This window comes from Lontra canadensis, unplaced genomic scaffold (assembly GCF_010015895.1).
Source record: "Lontra canadensis isolate GAN:19392208 unplaced genomic scaffold, GSC_riverotter_1.0 scaffold2, whole genome shotgun sequence".
Taxonomy (NCBI): domain Eukaryota; kingdom Metazoa; phylum Chordata; class Mammalia; order Carnivora; family Mustelidae; genus Lontra; species Lontra canadensis.
In genome coordinates this window covers 22,506,535-22,532,994 of record NW_022630996.1, presented here as the reverse complement: position 1 = coordinate 22,532,994, position 26,460 = coordinate 22,506,535, and the positions used below count along the sequence as shown (strand labels likewise).

At 39.2% G+C, this 26,460-nt stretch overlaps 1 protein-coding gene across 1 annotated transcript in view; it reads left to right on the top strand.

Annotated features, from left to right (window-relative positions):
* The window catches only part of KCND2 (potassium voltage-gated channel subfamily D member 2), a 489,553-nt gene that overhangs the window by 451,508 nt on the left and 11,585 nt on the right, over positions 1-26,460 (top strand). Inside the window, exon 2 of the mRNA XM_032870642.1 lies at positions 20,104-20,266. Within this exon, the coding sequence (XP_032726533.1) occupies positions 20,104-20,266 (163 nt within the window). The remainder of the gene's footprint in view (positions 1-20,103; positions 20,267-26,460) is intronic.

Sequence of the window (26,460 nt, the reverse complement as noted above, 5' to 3'; positions counted from 1 at the left end):
TTTATTTCATTGGCAAGACCCAGAACACTTGGGCTCAGATTTTGGTTCTGCCGCTAATAAGCCTGCATGGCAACAGTCTGCACGGTTTCATTTGTAAATCTTTCGACGGCATATGAGCTCTTTGAGGAATGTGAAGTCAGGCCCACTTAGCCCCTCTCTCACGATTGTCCTTGTAGGAACCTCATCCCATCAAGCCTCCTTTCTCTTATTTGCAAAATAGATGGAGAAACAGTGCCTACCACATGGTGGGGTTATGAATGTATTATAGATGATTTTTCCATATAAGTTTCTCACCATCGTGTCTAATAAATGGATTTTCTATTTTAGCCAAGGTAGACTTGACCTGACCAGTGTCATGGACACTCAGCCCTTCATCGGGAAATTTCCTCAGGAGTCTCTGGGGACTCCAGGCACCCAATTCATCTCAACAGCAAGGAGTCCACCTGAGGTTATAACCTCCACACAAACCAGGAAGCAGAAAGAGTGAATATGCTTGGGTGGCTGGATGGCTCAATGGGTTAAGCCTCTGCCTTCAGCTCAGGTCATGATCTCAGGGTCCTGGGATCGAGCCCCGCATTGGGCTCTCTGCTCAGCAGGGGGCATGCTTCCCCACCACCACCACCTGCTTCTCTGCCTACTTGTGATCTCTCTCCGTCAAATAAATAAATAAAATCTTAATTTTTTTTTAAAGAGTGACTATGCTCATCCCTGCACTTTATAGATAAGCAAAGAGTTTCAGGTTAGATGCTTCCCTCAACATCACAAGGCGGGGAGGAGACAGAGCTGAACTTGACGGCAGGTGCTCTGACTTCATGTCTTGTCAAAACTAAAATGAAATCACTCACAATCATGTTGCTTCAGATTAAAATGCCTACAACTGGCGAACAGTAACAAGAGGCATAATACATTAGTGCTCATTAGTGTTTAATAATCAGTAGTAGTAACGGTTTTTGGTTTGAGGTCCCAAATCTGAGCAAATGGGCCATCAGAGATGGACATGAATAGGGACAAGTGCCTCCATGTAAAGCCCTCATTCAAATGAACCTATCATCCTGTCATCTCTTGCTAATCTGAAATTTAGTTGCATCAGTTTTTTCCCGAAACACACGGATGTGCCAACTGGGACTTGCAGACGTCGCTATCATTGGGGGGTTTTGCTGTCATGTTATTAATTACGTGAACTGCCCAGTTTTAAAGGTGAGGGTATGGGACTTCAGAAGGTCTGGATTGTGGTGACATGCTATTCTTGTTTTGGTTTGATTTAGTGTTTCTGGAATATCAGAAGCAAATTCCATACATAGCAGTAATAGTAGTGGCTTGATGGCCAGCATTTTACCCTGGGCAACAGCTTATTTCAGGAGAGCTAGAGAACAAAAAGAGGTTTTTGTTCATATATGGGGGATAGTACATCTTTTACAGTGCTCTCTTGAGCACGTCAATTATTATTTAATCTCAAATGCTAATAGATATGCAATTGATACAAGAAAATCAAACATTTGATATGTAATTCTGAGCCTGACAGCCCTCCAGTTTCCCTAAACAAACTCACTTGTTTTCTTCGTTAAAAAAAAAAAAAAAGTCATTTCCTTCCTACATGCTTCCGTTGAGAGTGGTACGAATATGTTCAATCATTGAGAATTTTAATTTACCATTTAAGTTGATCAGATGAAGCTTTCTTTAGATGATAAGGAAGTTCTGACAAAGAAAATAAATTACTGTTTTTATCTAATTATATAAGTAAAAACATGTGTTGGTTATAGAACACAATGTAATTAACATATAAAAAGTGTTCAGCTATAATTCATAGATTTGTTTGTACCACAACACAGGATGAGCCAACATTGTGCTTGCAAATAATTATCCATAGATACAACTGATCACAAAGATGTAGTTTACCAGTTGTTATTTCTGATCTTTGAACTCTTGTTCCCAGAATCATATATTAATTTGGTATCACAAGAATTTAGCAATGTTTAGGCACATTTTGTCTGTTCTTTCTGGATCATCCTGTTTGCTCACATTTAATATTTATGGCATTTACCTTCCCATGGGGGGCAATATAGCATAATGAAATAAAGCATGAAAATGGAAAATCTTATTACAGTAGCCATCCCTAGCCTTTGGGAATGGAGATGTCCTTCTTTTCAAGTTTTGATTTTATAACATACACCCATTTTTACTTAGAGTAAAAGTGAATTGGATACAAATTAGATTACAAAAAAAAAAAAAAGTTTGGAAATAGTAAATAGCCCTTGAGATAATTAAAGACTTATTGGAATACCAGCGATTGAGGATTGTGAATCAAGAGCTTCAAGATACCACAGACCAGATATCCCCAGTATACCTCCACGCATTTCTCTGGCTTTCCTTGGCATTCATCCTCTGAGGCATTAGAGATAGAGCACTGCCACTGCTGATCAAACCTGACTTATTAAAAAGGATCTTGTCTGATAGAGGTTGTTGCTATAGGTGACTCACATCTCTCTGCTTGCACATGGCATGGCTTTGGTATGGTGTTTGTCTCTGATGGTTTGTTTTATTTTGTTTTAGAGATGTTACGATGAGTCTTGAACAAGAGAAAAATGATAGTTGCATAATGGGTAAGGTCGGAAATTGTTCAAGGGTGATTTTGCTCCTTTAAAACTACTCGGACTTGACGTATCTAATTTATGCAAACATAGAGAATATTTCTTTACTTATGTTTTTGCTTTCAGTTAATAACCCTTAACTGCTGGCTGCTTTCTTATCTGAATTCATGACTCTATGCCAGTGAGATATTCCTGCTCACAGAAGACATTGCCACGTGAGGGATGTTCTATATACACAGGTGCAAAAACGACTAAAACAAACCCATTTAAATTACCCTTAGAGTCATTTACTTCCTATGTTAGTATCTGAGAATTATAATTAGTGCAAGATTACTTTTGTTTTTGAGTAGGAAGGCTGAGATATTAAAATGGCACATCACAAATCATGAGAAAGATCATAGGGCTTAAAATGAACACATATCACATCCTCTTTCAATAATAGTTCAGGAGGTATAGAGTGACAGCTCTTCACAGAAACAAAATATTTTCTGACTTTGTATTAAATGCAACATGTAACTCTCTAAGTTCTCCACTTGCTGTCTTCCCTAAAAACCACTTGTAGATTCACTTGGCTTTTGTCATCAATTAGTAATCAGGGACTTAAACTTGTATCCATGCCTAATCAGTCTAGTTTAAAAAAAAAAAAAACTGCTTTCCTTAAATGTGAAATTTGTTTGAGATCATTCTAGACAAATTCTCAACTAAGAGAACTTTCCTACCTCTTACTTTAGTAAGCCTAAGCAAAATTCCACTCAAAACTAACATGTTTCTAGGATAGCAAGAGCTCATAATTTGAAATGACTCACTCATTTCAATCTAGAATCTTTTGGGATGTTTCAACAAGAAAGCCTCCCGAAGGCAAAAAAAAAAAAAAAAAACATTTTATTCATTCTAAAATGTGAAATAATGAGCAGCATACTATGTATAAGCGGTAAGGCAAAAAACCATGAATAAAGTTAGGAAGTTATATAAAAACCTGTGTTTCTTCTGACTTCATTTAATAGAGTTTAATGTAAGAAAAACAAAACCTGTTGGCCACATTCCCCTTTTGACTTCCCTACATTAATTTGTTTATTAGATTCTCGGCTCCCTTCTCCACACAGAGGGAGGTTTCATAAATGCACATTGACATGCCCACTGTAGGCTTATGTGGAAAGGAGAATTAATCCTCCATTGTGTAGCAGTCAAGTCCTATTTAGTGGTTTGTCTGCGAAGATCAATACAGGGTCTCTAAGGCATAACGGCTGGCTCCGTTCACTCTTGCTAGACAAACAAACGCCCTTTTAAAAGTCAGTTCACGAAGAAAGCTTTTTCTAGGCACAACCCAGCCCTGAGTAAAACTTTAAACAGTCCAAGTTTGCATTCCAGTGCTGCAGCCTTCATTCCTGGGCCCTTTTCCCTGCTTTGAATGTGACTTCGCCAGCCTCTCCCCATTAAAACCTGCCTTCAAGAAAATAATTTGATGTATAAATTCAATCCCAAAGAGATACTCAACAGTTCATAGGCGTAATGTGTTTCCACTCTCAAGAATAGCTGTATTTTAGCAAAGACAAGGATTCCTGGGCAGAATTAGTCTCTAATTGTGGAATCTGAGTCATTCAAAGAGCATGAGAGACATTTATCAGGAAGTTATTTCAATACCCTCGTAGACAGGGACTTAACCCCACCTACTCATAATACTAGCTCTGCAGCAAGAAGTTGCCTGAAAGCCTCTTGACAACACATCCTTTCTCTTTATTGTTGGGCTAACTCCTTTTTAATCTTCTGGATCAGTTCAAATCTTGCCTCCTTGTGGAACTATTTCCCAAGTACATTCAACTCCCAAGAAGTCCCAGGATCTATTTCTATCACAGGAGTTATTACACCTCGTTGTTCTGTCCTATGCTGCCTCTCTCCCTGCTAGAAGTCACTAAGAACGAGCGCTGCTGCCTTTAAGCTCTGCCTTTCCACACACACCACAGTGATTGGCACATAACAAACCCTTCCCTCCCTGCCCCTACCCCATTCCCAAATTACGTGAGTACTAGACAACCAGGGCAATCAGCTCATTCCCCCATTCACCTGTCATATGCCTACTGACATCGGGCAACCCATAATGGCGGAGAGGGCAGTAGAGGAAGAAGTGGGTGAGCTGAGATACAGAGGCTCCCCTATCCTCTTTTCCCTAGGACGTACATTTCCTACAGTCAAGAATTACAGAATGTTTGATGAAATACATTTAACAGTATTGAGGTAACGTTTTGTTGGATGGTTTCCAACTCTTCCACAGGAAAGCAAACGTTAACCTTCCCAAAGTGAGTTGGTTGTACCGAGAATGGCCGCTCTAAGTCAGAGATTGGTAAACTAGGACCCATAAAGCAATTAGAGCCCACCTCTTGTTTGTATACTGTTCGAGATCTTAGAAGAGCATTTACATATCCAAATGGTTAGAAAAAATATCAGAAGAATGTTTCTTGACACATAATATTATGTGAAATTCAAATTTCAGCCTCCATAAATAGTTATTTATTTATGAATGTAGACATTTTTATTGGATGATAGTCATCCTCGCTCATTTTGGAGTATCTATGGTTGTTTTTGTACCACAACAAACTTGGGTAGTTGTAACAGAAGCCATATGTCCTGCAAAGCCTAAAATATTACCATTCTGCCCTTTACCAAAAAAAAAAAAAAAAAATGCTCTAAATGAGCATATTAGGAACAACAAAGGCAACCCAATGACATTGTTTACATCTTTTTAAAAAAGTAGTTCAGAAAGAATTGGGCCTGAGGAAAGGAGATTCACTTAGGGTTGACAAGAGTAAGTCATTGGTGTGATCCTCCTTACTATGAATAGCAGAATAGTGTAAACAAGATAATTAACAATTATTTCTAGTAGAAGTTAGATCAGATAGAGCACTATGCAAGCAATATCCTTAGGCATCTTGGAGATAGGAGAAAAAAAACATAAATATATAGAAACCTGAGATCATGAGAGTTCAATTACTTATTACTCTTACTACCTTGCTTAACTGTGAGATCTTCTTGGAGGAAAAAAAGAACCAAGTGTTAGATCTATTATCAGTAGGAAAGTACCTCACTCATTATTAGAGCTAGATAAAATTTTGAGGAAAGAAAGAAGAGAGGGAGAAAAGAAGGAAGGAAAATATATTTAAGAAGAATATTTGCATTCAGCTTTTATCATTTACTTTAACTTATTTTTCTTTCTTTCTTTCTTTCTTTTTTTTTTTAATATGTGGAAGTTCACTACTTTAAGTACTTTTATTGCATCGGACAATTTTATTTGTACTTATCAAACCAGCACATGTTTTGAGGGATGTTTCAAGGATGTTTATTCTCCTGTTTCAAGTTTAAGCCTTGTTTTCTCATAATGAAAATCAACCACCATTGATCCCGTAGTGACTATTCTCGGAGGCTAAGGCACTGTGTTGTGAAGGCTTTACCCTACAACTGTAAATAAGCCATTATCATCAGCTCTCATTAGTGGTAGAAACATCAAGTCAAACAAATTTTAAAAGAGTATTCTAGCTATCCATGTTCATGACATCTATAATGGAACCACTGTGTTCTTTCTTGTGTTTAATTTAAAGCACACATTCTATGTTTTCGTTTTATTGCCAAACCCTCACCCACCATCTTATAGTCTCCTTTAAACATAAGAATATTTTTTTCTTCATTTAAATTTATAACTAACAGCCAGGCTCTGGCATGTTTAGCTATAGACTTTCATTACTGTAATAAAAAAACAACAACAAAAAAGAAAAGCTCCTGCAACGAGAGGGTCGTGAGCAACGGGACTAATTGTGGAGCTATGTTCATTTAAAAAGGCAACTTGGTTTTACATATATTCACCTGCCCTTAAAATATGCTTTAATTTATTACTAATGGTATTCTCAATGATCTGTTGAAGGATACAACTCTGAAATGATTTATTCTAATTAAGAGCCTCTTGCCAGCACTTAGTCACCACGAGGCTCAGAAGCCCCAGGGACCAGCTTTTATTACACACTGTGCCCATTTCATACAAGTAGAACATTTTACAATCATCAGATCTAATGGGACATCTTTATAATGTAGCTTCACGTTTGGCATTTTTCTCCTCACTCTGTCAAAACAAATACTTTGGTTGTTTAGTTCATTTTAAATGTACAAAGGATTGAAATGCACCTCTTTGACAGAAACTGAAAAGCCTAGAGCCTGCTCTAGAAGATCCAGCCATCCCTCAGTCCTACACAGGTTCCTAGGCTTGCGCTGTTTCAAAATACAGAATGACTTGACACCCAGAGCCCCTACCCAGAGAGGTCCTCTCAGTCTCACTACCAGGATTCTCATTCGGATCAAATGTAATTTTCTGCTTTTAGGGGAAGGGCTAGAGTCTGTCCACAAAATAATAGCTCTGCAATTGGGTCATAACATCTTAGACCAGAATGACCTTAGCGGGGAGCTCTGGTGAGGTAGGCAGAGCCCAGGTTTGTGGGTCGGGGGGAAAGCCCTGGTCCCCAGTTTGGTTATGCCTTTTACTAGTCTCCAGACTCCAGTGGGCTGCATTTCCCAGGCTGGCCTGTCATCTGATTTTTCTGCCAGTTTGGACAAAGGGAGCATTGGCAGGAGATGGGAGGATATGGTTGGTGGGAAGGCCCCAGAGTATTTGTCCTTCTTTGCATCACCTAAGACAGCAGATGACCCTCTTCAGTGGCTCTAGGTCCTTCCCTAGAGGCCTGGTAAAGATCCAGCCACCACCAGGGACTCTGCCTTTGGGCTCAGAAAGCTGTGTCCTCCTCTGCCTCTCCAGCCTCACGACAGTTGTACCTTGGACTGCCATCTCCTCCCTCAGCTCTAGCCCCAGGATGGGCTGGCCTCTCGGGGACTGCAGTGCCACACCCAGCCCCCTTCATTCTCTTCATGAAGTCCTTGCTGCTGTAAATAATTAGAATGGTTTCTGTTTTCCTGTTTAGACTCTGAATACAGGCAATACTATTACCTTAATTACCTTAAAAGTAAGGCATTGTGCCTGTAATCTAATCTCATTTCCAGAAGAAGTAAGTGTAGATAGGAACATACAAAGAGATGTAAAAAATTATGCATTTTATGTGCTTGGAATGTGGGCTATATTCTGGAAATTTTTAAATTTAATTTCTAATTTCAACTTATTTTCACCTACTCTGTTTCCTCTTTTTCCTTAAAATGAAATATCAGGAAAATAATTCTTTTAAGATTTTATTTTTAAGTAATCTCACACCCAACGTGGGGCTCAAACTTAACAACACCAAGATCAAGAGTTGCATGCCAGTCAGGCACCCTGAAAATAACTTTTTTTTTCTAGATTTTTAAAATTTATTTAACAGAGAGAAACACAGCAAATAGAGGGAACACAAGCAGAGGGAGTGGGAGAGGAAGAAGCAGGATTCCTGCCAAGCAGGGAGGCCGACACGGGGTTCGATCCCAGGACCCCAAGATCATGACCCAAGCTCAAGGAAGACCCCCAATGACTGAGCCACCCAGGTGCCCCCCGCAAATAACTTCTTTACAGAAGGTTCTTCTTAGTTCATTTATGTTTAATTGGGTATATTTTTTGTTTTGTTTTTATTTATTTCATATTATTATTACTATTTTTTAACTAGATACAGTCAGAATGAAATCACAGGAGCATTTTCGTATAGGAATCTGACCAGTTAGAATTACAGAGGTAGAGATATGAATTTAAGACCCTCTTCATTTATGCTTATTTGGGATATACCCTACTTTAGTTAATAGTTAACTAGTTAATAGTTGAAAGAATGGCAAATCAATGCTCTAATTGCCTAAGAAGAGGCAAAAGAATCTAAACATAAAATTCCATGTAATATCTTCATATAACTTAGGAAGTAACTTTCACTCGCGTTGAATGGAATAGAACTGTTCTCCAAAAGCATCTCTAATGTAAATACAGGCCATTGGATTCTCATCAAAAACAAAGTTTGTTTAAGGATATAGAAACTTTCTAGGTTAAATTGAAGACTTGAATTTTAGTAGAAATACCTGACTGTCTTTGGGAGGTTAAATCACAGCTCCTCTGCACTGCTTTCCTTTTATATTTAAACAGCTGTGACTCCTTACATGAAGCATAATCATATTAAATTATTTATGCCTAAGGAATTCTGGAATATTTAGCAGGAAAGAAGTCCCTATTCAGTGACTAGGCAGAGCCATAAATACATGAAAAGGAATAAGGCAGGTCTACCACCTGGCCGTATGACTCGTGAGAAACTGCCTTTGTTGGTGAGCTACAGACCGGACCTACAACTCCACCACAAGACAACAGGAGCCTAAGTTCTGCCCAAGGTGGTCAGTTGAGTGAGGGGCACCGGGCCAGTCATGGGACTGCCATTAGATAGTGCTATTGACTGAATATTTGTGTCCCCCCAATTCATATGTTAAATACTAACACTCAGTATGGTGGTATTAGGAGATGGAGCCTTTGGGGGTGATCAGGTCATGAGGTGGAGCCCTCATGAGTGGGGTTAGTACCCAGGGAGCTACCTTCCCCCTGTCACCATGTGAGAACACAGTGAAAAGACGGCCCTTTATGAACTAGGAAGTGGGTTCTCATCAGACGCTAGCTCTGTAGTGCCTAGACCTTGGACTTCCCAGCTCCCAGATCTACAGAAGGGACACAGCCTGCATTTGGGTCTCAGTCAGACACTGCTACCGTTAAAACAGAGCCTAATTCCCTGGCCTAATAGAGGGTGAAGTCTTACCTCCAGTACAGTGAGAATTCTGTGCAATCTGTTCCGTAAAGCTCAAGTAGACAACGGGTGGCAACATTATCAGGTCTTCCTGGGCAGAATTAGAAATAAGAGATGTGTTAGGTCATTACTAGATAATCTATAAGTAATTTAAAAAGTACAGTCCAAAATAAAATAGGTAAATACTTAAAGACATTTTAAAGGTGTCATGAGGCCTATAATGGCTAATAGGTTTGAGACTGTGTAAACTCAGGTGGAAAGAAATGAAAACTTTCAGGATAAACATCTCCACTTCATGCTTTGATGCTACCTAACTGATTTCTTCCCTCGGCCTGGCGCTGCAGACATGACTCTGGGGACTTCTTCCCATGGCAAAGGCACTTAGTAGTCTTTGAATGGATTGTAGGCAGTGAATAATTTCGATGGTATCAGCAAGTGAGATAGGTGGCTGGTTATAAGAAAACGAACTTAGGAACAGAACTGGTGAAATGGCGCTGGGATTTGGCTCCTTGGGTGAGTGCCTGCAGGCAGCAGCCGGGCAGAGAGCTTCTTCCTCCAAGAGTTACCCTTCAAAGGACAGGAAAAGAGGAAGCTGACAGCCGCAGGTAACTGAAGAAAGCCCCCAGCGTGAGAGCCGCTCTGATAGCGTTGAAGATGAATCCCCTGGGATGCCAAACCAAGACAGGCATCCTTTGGAGGCTGGTGCCATCCGCCCAAAGCCAAAATGACCAGGCATTCACAGGGACCCTGATAAGCTTGATGGATTAGTGTTCGTCAGAGGGAAGACAGGCAGACCTCCTCCAATATACTCCCAAGGCATAACCGGAAAGGACCAAGTTAAGAAAAATGGATCCCAAACAATGGAATTTTCAGAGAATTGCTGGCGCTCCCTATCTAAGAATAGCAGCATCTTCGAGAAGATTAGAGAGATAGGGAAAGGCCCAGCTATTTCCCAGATATGTGAGTTTCAGAGAACCCGAAGTCCTGTTCATTCACGTTGCTGGGCATTTGAGGATTGCAAAATCTGTCAAACTTGGGAGGATTTGTATTTTGAAATTCTAGCAGGGTACACATTGGTTAAGCATGTGATAATGGAAAACAAGTAGGAATTGGAAAATTGTCAGTTCTCTCGGCTTCTCTGTTCATTTAAAAATCATGTAGGTTAAAAATGATTTCTCTGGGTATAAAAACTGAGATTAATTGACAGTGTGGAGCTAGGTTATTCTGGGCATATCATCTAAGTATCCAAAGAGGAATTTAGACATATTGAGGGAAGGAGATGGTGCCAGGCTTGGAGAAAGAAAGGAAATCTGGTGAGAGGAGAAAGAGCAGTGGATGTGTATCTCCCTCAGTTCCTCCCGTATTTATTGGTTACCGTCAGACCTCTCCCAGGAGGATTTATTTATGCAGTAAACATTTATTGGCTTCCAAGTGTTTGCTCAGCTCTGGGCAAGGTCCGTGCTAGACTTGGGCTTATAATGATGACATGATCCTTGACCTCCTGGACCTCCTAGTTTAGAGAGAAAACGGGCCTTTCAAAAACTAATTGTACTTCGTTAGTTGCAAGCAGCCTTGGAAGTGGTGGGGAGGGAAAACATCACTCTGATTGGACAGAGATAAAGCAGTGAAAAAGTTCTTCAAATAAGAACTGATACTTGAGCTTTATCAACGTAAATTAGGAGATCACCCGAAGGATTTATGCAAAGGGGGATGTTCTAGAAAGAACAATATACACAAAGGCATGGAAGGACAGAATGCTTGCCAGTAATTGGACGGGATTTGTTCCCGAATGGAGCATAGAGTATGTGTGGGTGAGCCGAGGAGGATGGGATGGCCAAGCCATGAAGAGCTGTGTCTGTCATATTAAAGAGCTGGAGCTTTTTCCTGCAGGTGATAAAGCAACAAGGAAGGCTTTTATGCCAGAGAATGACATGATCCGACTCTAAGCAATGTGAGGGTGAAAGGAGAGCTCCAGGAAAAAAAGACTAAAAACCCAAAGCAGGAGAAAGCAGTTCCGGAGGTCCTACAGCTGGGAAAGTCAGCTCCTAGTGTTTTAGAAGGTTGTGCCTCACAATAACCAATTGTACACGTATTTTTATAACCTTGTTAAAAATGAATAAAGTAAATATTACAAATGGAGGCTCTGATTAGCATACTTTGAAAATAAGAAAACACTCTTTAAAGGAGACTATAAAGACTTCTATTGATGATATTCATTTAGGTTAAAAACACTTTATTAGGATATTAGGTCATAATCGTATGCTGCATTTATAACCCTTAAAGCCTCATTTGATCATATAATAGGCAAAAAACAAGAGAAAAAAAACAGGAGTCAGGAACGAATTTGTTTTAGAAAAAGGCACAAGCTAGAGGCACACAGTTAGGAAACCCGACTGAAATGTAACATTGAGAGGTTAGAGCATATGAGTAGACATGCTAAAAGCATTTTGGCCGTTCCTCAATTTTCCCCTTCTCTATATGCAAACCCAGTCCTTTCATTTTCCCTAACTTTCACACTACGGGTCTTGGTTAAAGGGCTTCTTGTTTAAAATTATGCTTTAGTGGTATCTTGCATTACAGAAACGTACCTATCTTGCTGAAAGAAATAGAAAATGCTGTCAGAATTATTTTGCATCTTTTTTGGCAACACCCTGAAAATAGATAATCTATGAAATTGGTGAGGTTTTGTCCTGTTCAACTATTTCCAGAGAATAAAGATGCCCAAAATATATATCCTAAATATTGGATGTGTGTAGGCAAAGATAAGGAATTGGTACAGGCGACTTACTGGAAATACTTTTCTCTCAGCTTACGAAAACCAAAAAAGATCCTGGTTGGTTTCCAAACTTTCATTTAGGTTTTTATGCCCCCTAGTGGGTATTTGGCATTTCTGCAGTTGTAAAATAATGGTGATATCTTCACAGCATTTCCTTTGGGCAATATGCGCTCAAGCATTTGTATCAACAATATATGACATTGATTTGCATGCCCTTACATATTCAAACCAAAGTGTTTAAGATTCGTTGAACCAAAACATTTTGATAACTTAATAAAAGCTCTGAAAACTTTTAGGAAAATGCCCATGAAGGCACACTATCATGGAGTTCTCTGACCCACTTGAATTTTATCCATGAATTCCCTAAGAATTCATCGATTCCAAGTTAAGGTCCTCTAATTAAGGTGGGACATCCTCTAGCTGCCCCTTTCTTTTAGTAGGTGCTAAAATTATTAATGTTGAGACAGTAGGAAAAGGAAAAAGAAAACATACACTTTTAAAAGAATAGTAGCTAGAAATTTGGCTGAGACTTAAAGAAACAGAAGCGAACACAGACTACTTCAAATAACTATACATGTGAGATAATCCAAAAAAATTCTCAAGCTTTCAATGCAGCTAGGCTATTGTAGGATTGAGCCTGCAGGCAAGAGAGGTGGAGATAAAATCAAAGCAGGTTTTTAGGCAAACATTGATTTTAAAATGTCAAAGAGGAATCTTCCTATTGTTGAAGTAATACTAGGGTCTCTCTGGCAAACAAGTTGCATACCAGGTGTTATATAGCAACACTTAAAAACAACAGCCAGTTGCTTTCTGTAAACATTGCAGCTACTATAAAAATTAGCTATCAAACTATGATCCTTCTAGAATGCTGAACTGATAGCAGAAAATCCATGAATAAATAGCTACTGAGACTGTAAGGAGTAGAATTATTAGTTGAGAAGTGATGGAGCTTTCAGATCAGAAGAAATGATTCTGCAAACCTCTCTGACCAGTAGTTATTGTATTATAACCAGTATTATACCAGGAGACAATTGAAGCACAAAATCAGTAATTAAAATACACACACACACACACACACACACATACAATCAATTAATAGATTTCACCAGGTTATTATTATACATATCACTTTCATTTAACTTTTTTAAGGATACTGCCTTAGTCCATTCAGGCTTCTATAACAAAATACCACAGACTTGGTAGTTTATAAAAAACAAAACTGTTATCTCTCACAGTTCTGGAGGCTGAGAAGTTCAAGGTATCATGTCACCAACGGGTTCCGCGAAATTTCGTTTCCCAGTTCATAGACTGCCCTTCTTGCTGTGAACTCATGTGGTGGAAGGGGCTAAGGCGCTCTGTAGGGTCTCCTTTTAGAAGAGCCCCGATCCCATTTGTGAGGGTTTTGCTCTCATGACCTAATCACCTCCCAAAGCCTCCACCTGCTCATATCATCCTATGAAGCGTTAGGATTTCAAGGTATGAATTTGGGGGAGACACATTCAGACATATCGTAGCCAGTGACCTGTTTTTTCAAACACTTCCATTTCCAAATACAAATTCATATCCCATATGAAGTTGTGGGGTTTTGCTTTTGTTTTTGTTTTTCCCTAATGTGGTAGCTTTATAGAGCCAGCACCTGCCCTAGACAATATGCAGGATGCTCCTGGAGTTCTGTGCAGGTGCAAACGATCCATTCGCTTGATTCCTTCCACCGAGCAATTCAAGACGTTTTCATTGTGAACAAGAGAAAGGGAGAGCAAGAGATTGAGTTCCAGTAAGCATTGAGGTTTCTATTTAAATTAGCATTTCCTTCCTGTTATATGAAGATCTTTTCTACCCTTGTGAGTGTTGATAAAATCCATGGCTTTTGTTTTCTTTCTTAGTATCCATGGGAAATAGTTTCACAGATGAAAAATCATTCCTTAAGGAGCTTTGCTTATATAAGATCTCTCCTTTATAAAATGAGCCTACATTTATGCTCTTCAAATAAAAATAGAAGAAAAATAGAAACTATATGAATAGGACGAGGAAGCTAACAGTATTGTGTTTGAGCACTGCGTAAGAAAATTCCAGGAAATATTTCTCCATTAGAGATCAAAAGACAAGTATACTTAGACATATGATTTCTGGAAAAATTGAGTGGATATTAATAAAATCTGGTTTACAACACTTTCTCAACTATTTTCATATTACTTGATAAAATGGGAAGATGGATGGATGGATGAATGGACAGACAGAAGGAAGATATACGCATTCTACTTGTTTGTCTGAATTAACCAGATTTAGCCACTTTTCTGTCATTGAATGCAAGCCATAGTTTAAGTACTTTGCAGAAACTTTTGGTTGACATCCGAAATCAAAATCTTCGAGAACCAATAATGGAATTTCCTCTGGGGAACTGGTCTTCTGTTCAATAGGGTCTTTAACATGCAGAAAAAAAACATCATTTTAATTAAGTATTTTGGGAAGTATGTGCAAATTTAGAATTAGTATTTTTTATGTGAGTGATACCTCCATGCTGTACCTTTTTAACTGGTATGAGGAGGGAAAGAGGAAATAAACATATAAGGTTTGGCAGATGTCCAGAGTAAAAACAAAAAGCAGAAAGAAACTGGACTGGCTATACGTGGTGAGTGGAGGAGGAAAGTGGGAAAAGTGAGAAGTGGAGCAAAGTAAAAAGACAGGGAAACGTCCTTGCAATTAAAAATTCAAGTCTGCTTATTTCTAGTATGTAGAATTTTGGAGAGTGATTCTTATATACTATGCCATCCTTTCTCCTGTTTTCTTCTCTCTTTTAGGAATTCAGTATTTATCTTGGTAGACCTTAGAGGCCCCATAAAATCTTTCAACAAATTTTCTTTAAAAATAGAAAAAAAAAGTCTCTGTGTAAAACAAAACCACGTCTACATAATGTTTCGGTGTCAGTCTTCTTGGGCAATGGATGTTTGAAGACTGGGGACATAAGATAAAATTCTGAAGAAAAAAGAAAGACTAGAATATATAATATCCCTGGGCTTAGCATTAATTTAAAGATAGGGGCTCAGGAAAAATGAGGCATGTTTTCATATGGAATGAAAAGAATAAAATGCCAACCAGTAAGTAAGACACCTCTGATAGAAATCACCATTAAAAGATGGCAGTATTGTAGGCAATACTTAAACTACACGATTATTTAGCGGAGCTGACTGTCACCTCTCATTATGAAGCTTTCTATTCTAAGCCTTTCCTCTATCGAGTTTGAGATATGATTCCTGAGGTGTATCACCCTATTTTGCTTCTTAGTAGGAATTTGAATACTAGTTAAAAGAGCCTTTGTTAAACAAAGGAAAGCAGCTGATTTTGCCAGAGAGCTATTCCCTATCCCCAGTAGATTCTGGGCCCAATTATAAGTTTGCAGATAAAAATTACCTGTTTCCATTCTCAAGGTGATTCCTAAGTGAGAAGAGAGACAAAATGGACCACGGTTAGAACAGAGATGAACCACGTTGGGTATCTGTCGTGATTCTCCGACAGAGTCGAACTAGTGATACAGGTTTCATATTGCCAAGGGCAACAGCAGTCCGATCCGGGAAAGGACGGGGAGCAGGAAGAAGAACGGGAAGAGCAGTAGATAGAGCACGGAGGGGAGTGTGGAAGGAAGCAGCAGGTGCTCCTTGGGGATCGCCTGACGGAGTCCCACGGAGCCCTTAGGGGCAGCCGCCCCGCAGCCCCCTGCCCGCGCCCGCCGGCACCCCCACCGCAGCACCCCCCCGCCCCCCCGCCTGCCCCATCCCTGTGCCCTCCGCACGTCACTCTCTGCCCCAGCCTCACAACAGCGGCGCCCTGGGGCCCATCCTCATTTTCCGTATCACCAGAAAGATCTGTCCTTCTACCCAGGAGTGGGACGATGGGAGGAGAAGGTCCCACCGATGAGCACTGTGTTAGCCCTCACTTCGCGCCATGTTCCCGGTGATCACCGCAGGCGTGACCAGTCCCCTCAAGCACTCACCCTGCTTTCCTGATTGTGAAGGAAATTTGGATTGTAAAGCAAATATGGTGGAGGTAAATAATAAATACTGCTTTGACGCAGATTAGCATAGCTGCAGGACCTTGAAGCACTCCTGTTACCTCTCTTCCGTCATGGGTCCTTCCAGACTGTGAATTTTCTGCCTTTGGGCAAGCTGGCTCATAGTCTTCCTTTCTACCCCTTTGTTACAAAATGAACAAGAAATCTCACTTTACCCAATTTCCCCCCTCTGAGTAACAAGTTCACTTTCTGCTTTATTTATTTATATTATAATCTCTACATTCAAAAAAGGATTTGCAGTGATTATTTCTCTAGTTGAATCCTGGGCACCTTGTCAAAAATTGCTTTCCCAAGAAACCCTGCTTTATCAATTGGCTTCGCATTGCTTTGACAGAATCCCTCAAGAGTTTTTTTGTTGTTTTTTTTTTCCCTTCTTCTTTTCGGTGAGGACTTTCTGGACTTATGACTGTCTTCCATCCCTGCACACCCGCCCCCCCGAACTTACCAGCCTCTGTCTTCTTAAAGTCTTACTGAACTTTGGGTCCATTCAACACAGTCTAGTCCTTAATTTTCTCCAATAATTATAAGAGTGCTGGCCTTGCGTACTCTATGATACAGTTGAGCCTAGAATACAAAAAGTAGCCGATAAATACTAATTTTTTAAAAATCTCTTGAAGAGAGACAGGACAAACATTACTTTGGATTCATTTCTCTATCTTATTTATTTTATTTAATGTATTTATATCCTACAAAGTTTATTTGAATTGCATGGACTCAATGTTTGTCTATTCTGCTCACAACAAATATAGTTGAGTTTTATTTATTTTTTTTTGAGAAACACTTTCTAGATCCTGATTGGTAGACCTTAAAATCAAATCCCTTTTTTGAAAAACAGCTTGTGTTTGTGTGTATGTGTGTGTGTGTTAGACTTTTCCAGGACCTACTGTATAATCAGTGCAAAGAAAAAAAAAGAGGTCAATAAAATATGACTGGGCACTTAATGTGAACTGTGGCAAACAGAAGTTGGTTCACACGCACACAGCATTGTATAAAAAGTTGATCTTCCAATTCCATTGATATATATAGTAAGATATATATTGATATATATAGTAAGAAAGTCCTCAAGACTTTTTTGCTCACCTTATGAATTCTTTTATGTGTGACTGTTTCCTTGCTAACATAAACCTCAGATTATGATTTACCTTCCCTGATGGACTACAGAAAGAGACCCTGTTGCGGCTCCTGCGTGGCTCAGTTGGTTAAGTGGGCTGCCTTCAGCTCCAGTCGTAATCCCAGGGTCCTGGGCTTGGGTCGTGATTCCCGAGTCCTGGGATTGAGCCCCGCATTGCCTGCTTCTCCCTCTGCCCCTTCCTTTGCTCATGTGCTCTCTCATGTGCTCTTTCAAATAAATAAATAAAACCTTAAAAAAAAAAAAAAGAGAGAGAGATCCTGTTTCATATGGACACAATATTCCAATTCCTGGGTTCGTTCATTCTTTCTTTTTATTTTTTGTGTTTGTTTGTTGTACTATAAATTAATATTGTCATTCTGATGCCAAAACCTTGTGGGAATTTTAGTTACAGGGAATTAGCTCAACTGCTGATCAACTGCAAACACTGACAAGAGTGAGTAACTGAGCCTTCAAAACAAGGACCACAGCGTGGACTGGGATCACCAAATGTTCTAGTCAGTAGAGCCTGCTCTCACTCTCACCAGCTTTCCCTGGGCCAATCCCTCTGCAACTTTCCTTTGCATATTGACACACAAATGTTTTCCCACAAAACGATGTTAATTAGAGTGATCATTTCCTAGGTTACCCTACAGGAAAAAATGCAATATCAAGTCCTTCTAAACCACCTTGGGTCTGGATTCCAATACCCGAGCCCCTCTCAGAGTGTTGAGCTCCCCAGAGCCTCAAAGTGAACATGGACTAGTTGGGGATCTATAGGCAGAGCTGGGTAATTTCTAGTCTTATGATCAAAAGATCTTCTTTCCCATTCCCTAGGGATAAATCCTTAGAAGTCTGTATCAGTAAGGTAGGGAAAAATGGATTCTTCAACTAATATTTATTAAAATCCTGCTTTGTTTTAGTGAGACACTCAGTAGAGCAAATCCTGCTTTGCTGATGTTATATTCTAATGTCAGCAGGGTGGGTGGGTAGTCAAAAAAAAATACGTTGATAAATTATATAAAATATTCTGTGTTAACAGTACTGTGAAGGGCAGTTAATGGGGAAATGTTATCGAGAATGACAAGAGGAGAGAATAAGACTACTGTGGATAAGGTAGCCAGAAAATAACTTATGGAACAGACACATGTAAGTCTCAACCTGAATAATGATGATCTGGGGTCCGCACATGTGGACAGAAAGCCAGGTGGCTAGTGGACTTGGTTGGAAATATAGGCAGTAATTCAACAGTATGGGTCCTCAGAGATGAACATGAGGAGTTTGGATTTTAGTTCCAAGTCTATTAGAAGGTTCAACCAAAGTAGCAACAGTCCAATCTCCATTCTACAACCATAAGTCTGGCTGCTATGTTGGCATGAATTGTAAACTGGTAAATATGGAAGACAGAGTTCAGGTAAGAAGCTATATCTACCCATGGCTCTGGCAAGGGATAGAGATAGCTTGGATTGTTGTGGTAAAATGGAAGTTAAGGAAAGAGACCTGAATGGGATCTAATTCAGTTGGGTCAGTGATAACAAGACTAGCTTGGAAATGAGATGCAGGGAGTGAAGATTGGGGCAACTCTTTCAATTTTGGTGTGAGCAACTGGACGGTTTGCAGTTCCATGTAATTGGAGGCGATAGACTGTGGGAGGAACAGATTTGAGGGTGGCAGAAATAAGAGTTCTTTTTTTGGCTCATTTGTCTTAATTGGCTCTTAATAGTTTCTTTAAAAATCCAGGGATAGGAAAAAGCAAACCAGACCATTGAAGATATGAGTCTGATTTTCAAAATAGGGGTCAGGGCTGTCAATATAAAGTAGGATACCAGCAGCATATAGGTAACTGCCAGCTATGGGATTGGATGAAATCACATAGGAAAGGGTTTATATGGAGACAGTAAGAGTCTGAGACCTACGTTACTGCACGATTTAGAAATCAGATAAGGGGGACAAAAGCCAGAAAAGAAGATGGAGAAGCAGCCATGTGGTAGGAGGACCACAAAGGGAATTTTCCAATACTGGAACAGCCAACAGAGAGTGTTCCAAGGAGAGAGAAAACTAATTAAATACAACCGAGAGATTGAATAAGATCATCATGGAGAAATGGCCATTGAATTTAACAAGTGAAAGTTAATAAGACCTTGGAAAGCTTGTTTTTTAAGTGATTATATCTGACCAAAGGAATGTGCTATACCACTTTTTCTACTTAAATTTCATAACCAATCTAATGCTGGAAAAATTAAGTGGAAAAGGGGGTTATCTAGATTATAAAATTCAGCATGGAATTACTGACCATAAATAAATATAAAGAAATTTGCCATATTATATAAAGGACACACTGAAGAGCTATCATTACACCATCTGGCTTAAAATATTTTCCAATCAAAATGATATCTAGGGACGCCTGGGTGGCTCAGTTGGTTAAGCAGCTGCCTTCCGCTCAGGTCATGATCCCAGCGTCCTGGGATCGAGTCCCACGTCGGGCTCCTTGCTTGTCAGGGAGCCTGCTTCTCCCTCTGCCTCTGCCTACCCTTCTGTCTGCCTGTGCTTGCTCTCTCTCCCTCTCTCTCTCTGACAAATAAATAAATAAAATCTTTTTAAAAAAATGATATATAAATGTTAGAATCAATTCCTCCAAGATTGAAAGATAATTTTTTTACATTCAGATATTCATAATTTCTGGTGTATTAAAGCCTTAACTCTCGTATATAGTCATCCTGAAGTAGAGACAGATTGGTCCAAAAAAATAATTTAAGGTAAAAAGCTATTTGTAGCAGGCAGAAATAGCTTTCTGTGACTAAAAACCATATGTTTTTTGTTTTTTGTTTTCTCTAACCCAGGTATGGTGACATGGTACCAAAAACCATAGCAGGGAAGATTTTTGGCTCCATCTGTTCACTGAGTGGGGTCTTGGTCATTGCTCTACCTGTTCCAGTGATTGTCTCTAACTTCAGTCGGATCTACCACCAAAATCAACGAGCAGACAAACGGAGAGCACAGAAGGTGTGTATTCAGCCCTAGGCAGCCAGAATTTAGCATCTCCCACTTTTTATAGTGAGCTTTAAAATCCCTAACTGGCTATTCAGTGTTCTAGATTCCGATGATAGCTGCATCAGTCAGCACAAGCTAGGCTATACCACAGTTAAAAAACAACAACAACAACAACAAAAACCACCTTACTATCTCAGTGACCTAAAACAACAAGGACTATTTCTCAGTCATGCTGAAGGTCCATTACTGGTCCAGCGATAGAAACTCCCATCTTGACAAGGTACTTCTGCAATCATTCAAGCAGGGGTAACAGGGCATGATGAATCACAATGACTCCTAAAACCTTCTCCTGGAAGTGGGCCAGCTCACTTCCATTTCTACTGCATGAGCCAAAGTAAGTCACATGGCCATGTGTGGCTTCAAAGTGGGCAGGGAAATAGAATCCTACTATGCAATCAGAAGCAGAGAGGAAGAATTATGTAGTAAACAGCACTAATGATGGTAACAAAATCAAAGATAAGTCTTGGCAAATTTTATCAGAATCAGATTTCTAGATCTGATTCATCTAGTCTGTATCCACCAGGGGTCAAGCTGGTTCCAGTAGACCAGGACTATTAAAAGGAACTAAGATATGTCTCAGATTTTTTAAATAGTTGACCCAGGAAGTAGGAGAAATCTGATCATTAGTAGCTGAGTTTTATTCCTGGCCCAGCAGTTTACAGTTTCTCTGAACTTCGTGCCAGCTACTCATCCCTCTACAAGTAAGCAGGATGAGTACTCAACTGTGAAAGGGGGAAAACATACCTACCTCACAGAAAGATTAAGAACATACGCAAAGATATGTAAATCTATGTAAGCATATCATAATACTAGCAATATCTAACATGTATTGCTGGGTTACTGTGTGCCAGCTACTGGTTTGATGTTTTTAAAAAATAATTCATATTGTCTTCATGAATCTAGGAGTGAGTTGTCATTATTTTCCCCATTTTTTAGATGAAGATCCTAAGGTATCCAGAAGTTGAGAAATTCTGAGGGCAAAGACCCAGTAAATTATGAACCATCATTCAGTCCAAGCCCACCAGGCTCCCAGATTCGTACACTTAACCACCCAGGGAGACAGCTTCTCAGAGGAACTAAGTACATGTTAGAACCCTTCCCTTCCCTGATTTTTGGCAAAATAGTCACATTTAGAGTCAGGGCCTTTGCTGCCTAGAAATAATTTTAGGAATCTCTTTTATAGTTTTTCCTCAGCATTGTGGTACTAGATTTCCAGTATTCTTCATGAATACTGTATCATTGTCCTTCATGGACAGATTTTTTTTTTTTTCTAATTTCCAAAAACTATCCCTAACCATGACTATGGATGCAAAATCCTGGTGATGTAGTGTAACTATAAACTATCATGAGAGATTTGGGTGCAGTTCATAACGGGCTTTGTACATAATTCCAGAACAGGATTTTAAGGACACTTTTTGAACAATGTTAGTCTTTTAGTAGAGTGTAAAATCTCATAAAGTAACTCTTAGCATCACCGAGCGTGTTGTGAGAGAACATGTTCATGTCCATCACTGCAGATCCTCCTCCGTGTGCGAAGAATCACATGTCCAGCCTTGTCCTTTCTTGCTTCTCAGAATCCCCCATGTTTGGAAAGGTACCCAACATTTAACTGATTATCGCAGAGCATAGAATAGTCCAGTTAATATGAATATATGGAACTGAGAACTCAACAAACAGAGGTTAGCAAAAGGCACCCTCTGAGCAGTTGGAGTCTCCTGTAGGGAACACCTTTGGCAAGCAGAAATGGAGAAATTTTAGCCACAGTTGGCCCCTCCACCAGAGACTTTCATGCACACAACTGTGGCTCTGCCCACACATGACACTCTTTCTCCCGGGCACATGTGTACATTGTTTAAAATAACAAAAATCCTACAAAAATCTTCATTTCCCAGGACCCATCTATCTCCATTCTAGAAACCTCTTCTTTGATATAAGAATTCATTTCCTCAATGTAAAAAAAAAAAAGCTTCTATATTGAAACTGTAGGAAGTACAAATCAGATTTTCAAATAAAATGAATGCCAAAATATCTGCATTTTCTTCAGACTTTGTCATCTGCAACAGACAAATCAGTTAAAAAAAAAAACTTAGAATAATTCAGAAAAACTTTTGCAGAAATAAATCCAGAATGCAAAAATAAATAAGATTTTTAAAATATTGAATAAGGTATTTAAAAATCATGATATTTATATACCATAACTACTAGAGAAATTAATAAAACCAAATGTAATAACCTAATGTGTTATGTGCAGCAAATAGTCTGTGATCAGTAAACTGACCAGAGTTACCCATGAAAGAACAATGCATATGAAACTAAGTTATCAAGGAATATTTCCTATTTTCCTTCCCAGAAATTAAAAAAGCAAAGAAACAGAATAAATATTCCATAAGAGAGTTTAGTTAAGAGAATTTAGGTGTATCTGGAATTGGTGATTTGACAAATATCAAATTTATGAAAAGATAGCCAGCTTATTCAATCGAGCAAACAGCCCATTCAGTAAAAATATCAGTCAGACCAAATAATAAGAAATATTACAGGGGCACCTGGGTGGTTCAGTGGGTTAAAGCCTCTGCTTACAGCTCAGGTCATGATCTCAGGGTCCTGGGATCGAGCCCCACATCGGGCTCTCTGCTCAGCAGGGAGCCTGCTTCCTCCTCTCTCTCTGCCTACTCCTGATCTCTCTGTCAAATAAATAAAATCTTAAAAAAAAAAAAATATTACAGAATGTTTTTTAGACCATATTTTTTGGTGTTCCATCCCATTTTCAACTTCAAGCTCAAGCGAAAGCATGAAATATATACAATATGCATTTGACAACATTCCCTGAGCATTTAGGGACACTGTCCTTCTTCTAGGCTCTTCCCCGCCGTAAGTATTCCTGCGTTCACTACCTCGCCCCACTCTTAGAAAGAGTGCATCATTTACCCATTTCTAGCCATCTTTGATCATTTCTTAACTAAACACTGACCTGTGGGTGAATATAGAACTGTGACATATCTCCTTCACCCCCACCACTGGTAATTGTGTTTGAATAGATTTATTTATACACTCAGTTATTCAAAAAGTATTTATTGAGTAGAAAGTGTTTGCCAAAATAAAGCTGAGTTGATGCAATGACATTGGGTAGGCTTGATATTTTGAGGCAGGGAGCTACCCTGTTTGAAGATACAAATCACACCAGTCTATCATCTGCATATTTACAAGGCTAGCTTGTAAGTAATTATGTCTAATAGTAATAGTAATTATAATTATAATTTTTGATAGTGCCAATAGCAAAAACAATAATGCTCTCTAGATTTTCTAGTATATCCCAGGTGCCTTATATATGTCATTTATATTTTCACAATCAACTCACTGAAGAAGTGTTATTTCCATTTCACAGATGACATGCTTATGCTTACATGCTTATTGATTAAAGTCTAAGACAAGAAAATTCTGGCATCATTAGAGCCATGTCTCTTTAGGGATTTTTCTTATAGATAATTCTAAATACAGTGAGAAGTTTCAAATCAATGAGCCAATGTGCAGCCAAGGTACCATGAAAGTGAATTTTTTACTTGTCACATAAAGATGTTGACATTAATACAGAAAGAAGTTACCAAGACTCATTTATCACACTTTACTCTGGTGGTTCTTGAGCTTTAGATTCTTTGGAATCATCTGAAGAGCTTGTTAAAATACAGATTGTTACACCCACCCCCAAAGCATTTGATTCAGCAGTGTGGGATTACAGTTTGAAAATTTGCATTTCTAACAAGTTCCCAAGTGATAGTGATACTGTTGGTCTGGGAACCATACTTTGAGAAACATCTGTCTAGGACATTCTTTAATGTCCAAATCAAATAATTTTATATCAGTCTAGAATAATTAAAACAAACAGTACTCTGCTGTAGTCTGAGTGTGATCTCTCTTAGATTATCCAATAGTAAAAAGTATCACTCAGTTCCTATGCCATATCTCTGTGGATAACTAGATTTTTTGTCTGTGGTTTAAGAACCCCCATTATCAACACTTGTAAGAATCTGGAGGTTACATACTTCTTGATATCCACTCTGTGTTTCAGCCTTACTGAGTTACTTACTTCCACCCTCAAGTCTCCATTCCATCCCCACACCACCTAATGGAGCCACCTGGCAAACTGCTACTCAGGGTGCAGCACTCAGCCCACATGATGAAAAATTTCCCAAATGACTTGGACACCATTAATCACTCTATTTTCTCTTCTGCAGTTTTATGCTCACTCTATTATCATGTTTTACACTATATTCTCCCTCTCCATTGTTCTGAGTGCAGTGCCAGGCATAAATAGAATTTAATGTTTGTGTAATAAAGAAAGAATGAACAATGAGGTCTTGTTCACCTTGACAGTGTCCTCCATTCCTAGCGTAGGGTGGACATTCTGAGGACCAGTTGAAAGCAATATTGGGAAGTATGATTTGTATCTCTGGTGCCCTCCTCCACCTTCTTTCAGTTCTTACCTCTTCCCACTTAGAGCTAACTCTCATTGCCCTCTCTTTCACTGACCCATCCAGTGTCCCTTCCATTGACCCAAATGCTGGCACTGTTTCTACCAGCCCTCCCATCACCAGGATTCACAGAGCTCCAGAGCTGTGTTGGGATCTTGTACTATCTTCCTCTGATTTCCTCCCTCTCTCTCTTTTTATTAGTATTTGGCACTAAATTGTCTCATTTCTTTTTGTTAAGATTTTATTTATTTATCTATTTATTTGACAGACAGAGATCACATGTAGGCAGAGAGGCGGCTGTGGCGGGGGAAGGGGGGAAGCAGGCTCCCTGCTGAGCATAGAGCCTGATGAGGGGCTCGATCCCAGGACCTCGAGATCATGACCTGAGCCGAAGGCAGAGGCTTTAACCCACTGAGCCACCCAGGTGCCCCTGTCTCATTTCTAGAGGAGCTATTTACCTTAACAAATGGAAAGATTCCAATAAATGCCTTAAATTTGTAAAAGCTGATAAAGCTAAATATGATACCTCACATAAGGCATTTTACTAAACCTTAAATGAAAGGAACAAGTCCAAGTAGAATTTCCAGAATAGATGGTACAAGCAGTATGTGGGCTGATGTTTGAGGAGTGAGGAATGGCCTCACATTATAAAAGAGAAAAGCTTTCACAACCTCACTTTGAAAGCTACCTAGGATACCTTTATTTTTCAAAAGTATTGAAAGCAGTTTGTGATCTGGCAGCAATATGGTCCAATAGCTTTTCACAGTCTATCTCGTACCTCATTTAGAAGATAGATTGCATTGAAGAACATTGCTATCTCAAGCGTTTTTGGCTTATACTCTACATATTTCTCTGACTGGGTCCCCCGCCTCTGGTCCAGAGACTACGTTGTAAAGTTTATGTAATGTCATTTGGTACAATTAAAAAACAATCTACTTGCTGAAAACTACTGACTACTCCACAATAAAAGAGTTCCGTGTCAAATTAGTTTGAGAAAAATTATATACTATACTCCCGCTTTTGTCTTCACAGTGAACATCCACAATGTATGTCATAAAGAATCCAATAGCGGAGAAACATGGTTAACCTCTCAGCATGTCCCAAACTTTTTGTGACCACAGAACCAGTTGTTTGTTTCATTTGGCTGGCTTGGATTTTACCCATAACCCTTGAAACCCAACCTTGAGAAATCCTTCTGAGTTTAGAGAATTAAGAAGAAAACTGAATTTATGAAGAATTGAGATGCATGGGGGAAATGTGCTTATGGGACAATTTATTTTTCCCAACACCATCGGTGTTTCTCAAGGCAGATAAAGAATTCAGAAAATAACTTCAAAGCTTTTTTTTTTTTTTACACAGACAATATAAGCCTTTTTGTTTAATTAAAAATTTGGAAGCCTCCTACTTCCCAAATAAGCTAAAGTATTTACTGAAACCTTCCTTTCAGTCCATAACATTTGCTGGTACTTGGCATGGTCAAGAAGTTGTATTTCCTACAAAACTGGGGGCGGGGGGTGAGGGCTGCGAGGAATACATTTCCTCTTACCAGTGGATAGTTTTCTTTTAACCTCCCATTCACATAGCTGCCATTGCCAAGATCGTCATACTGAGTGGGTCAGAAATAAAGTGATTTTCTAAAATATCTTTGTAAAAGAAATTTCCTCAATTACCTACTGAAAG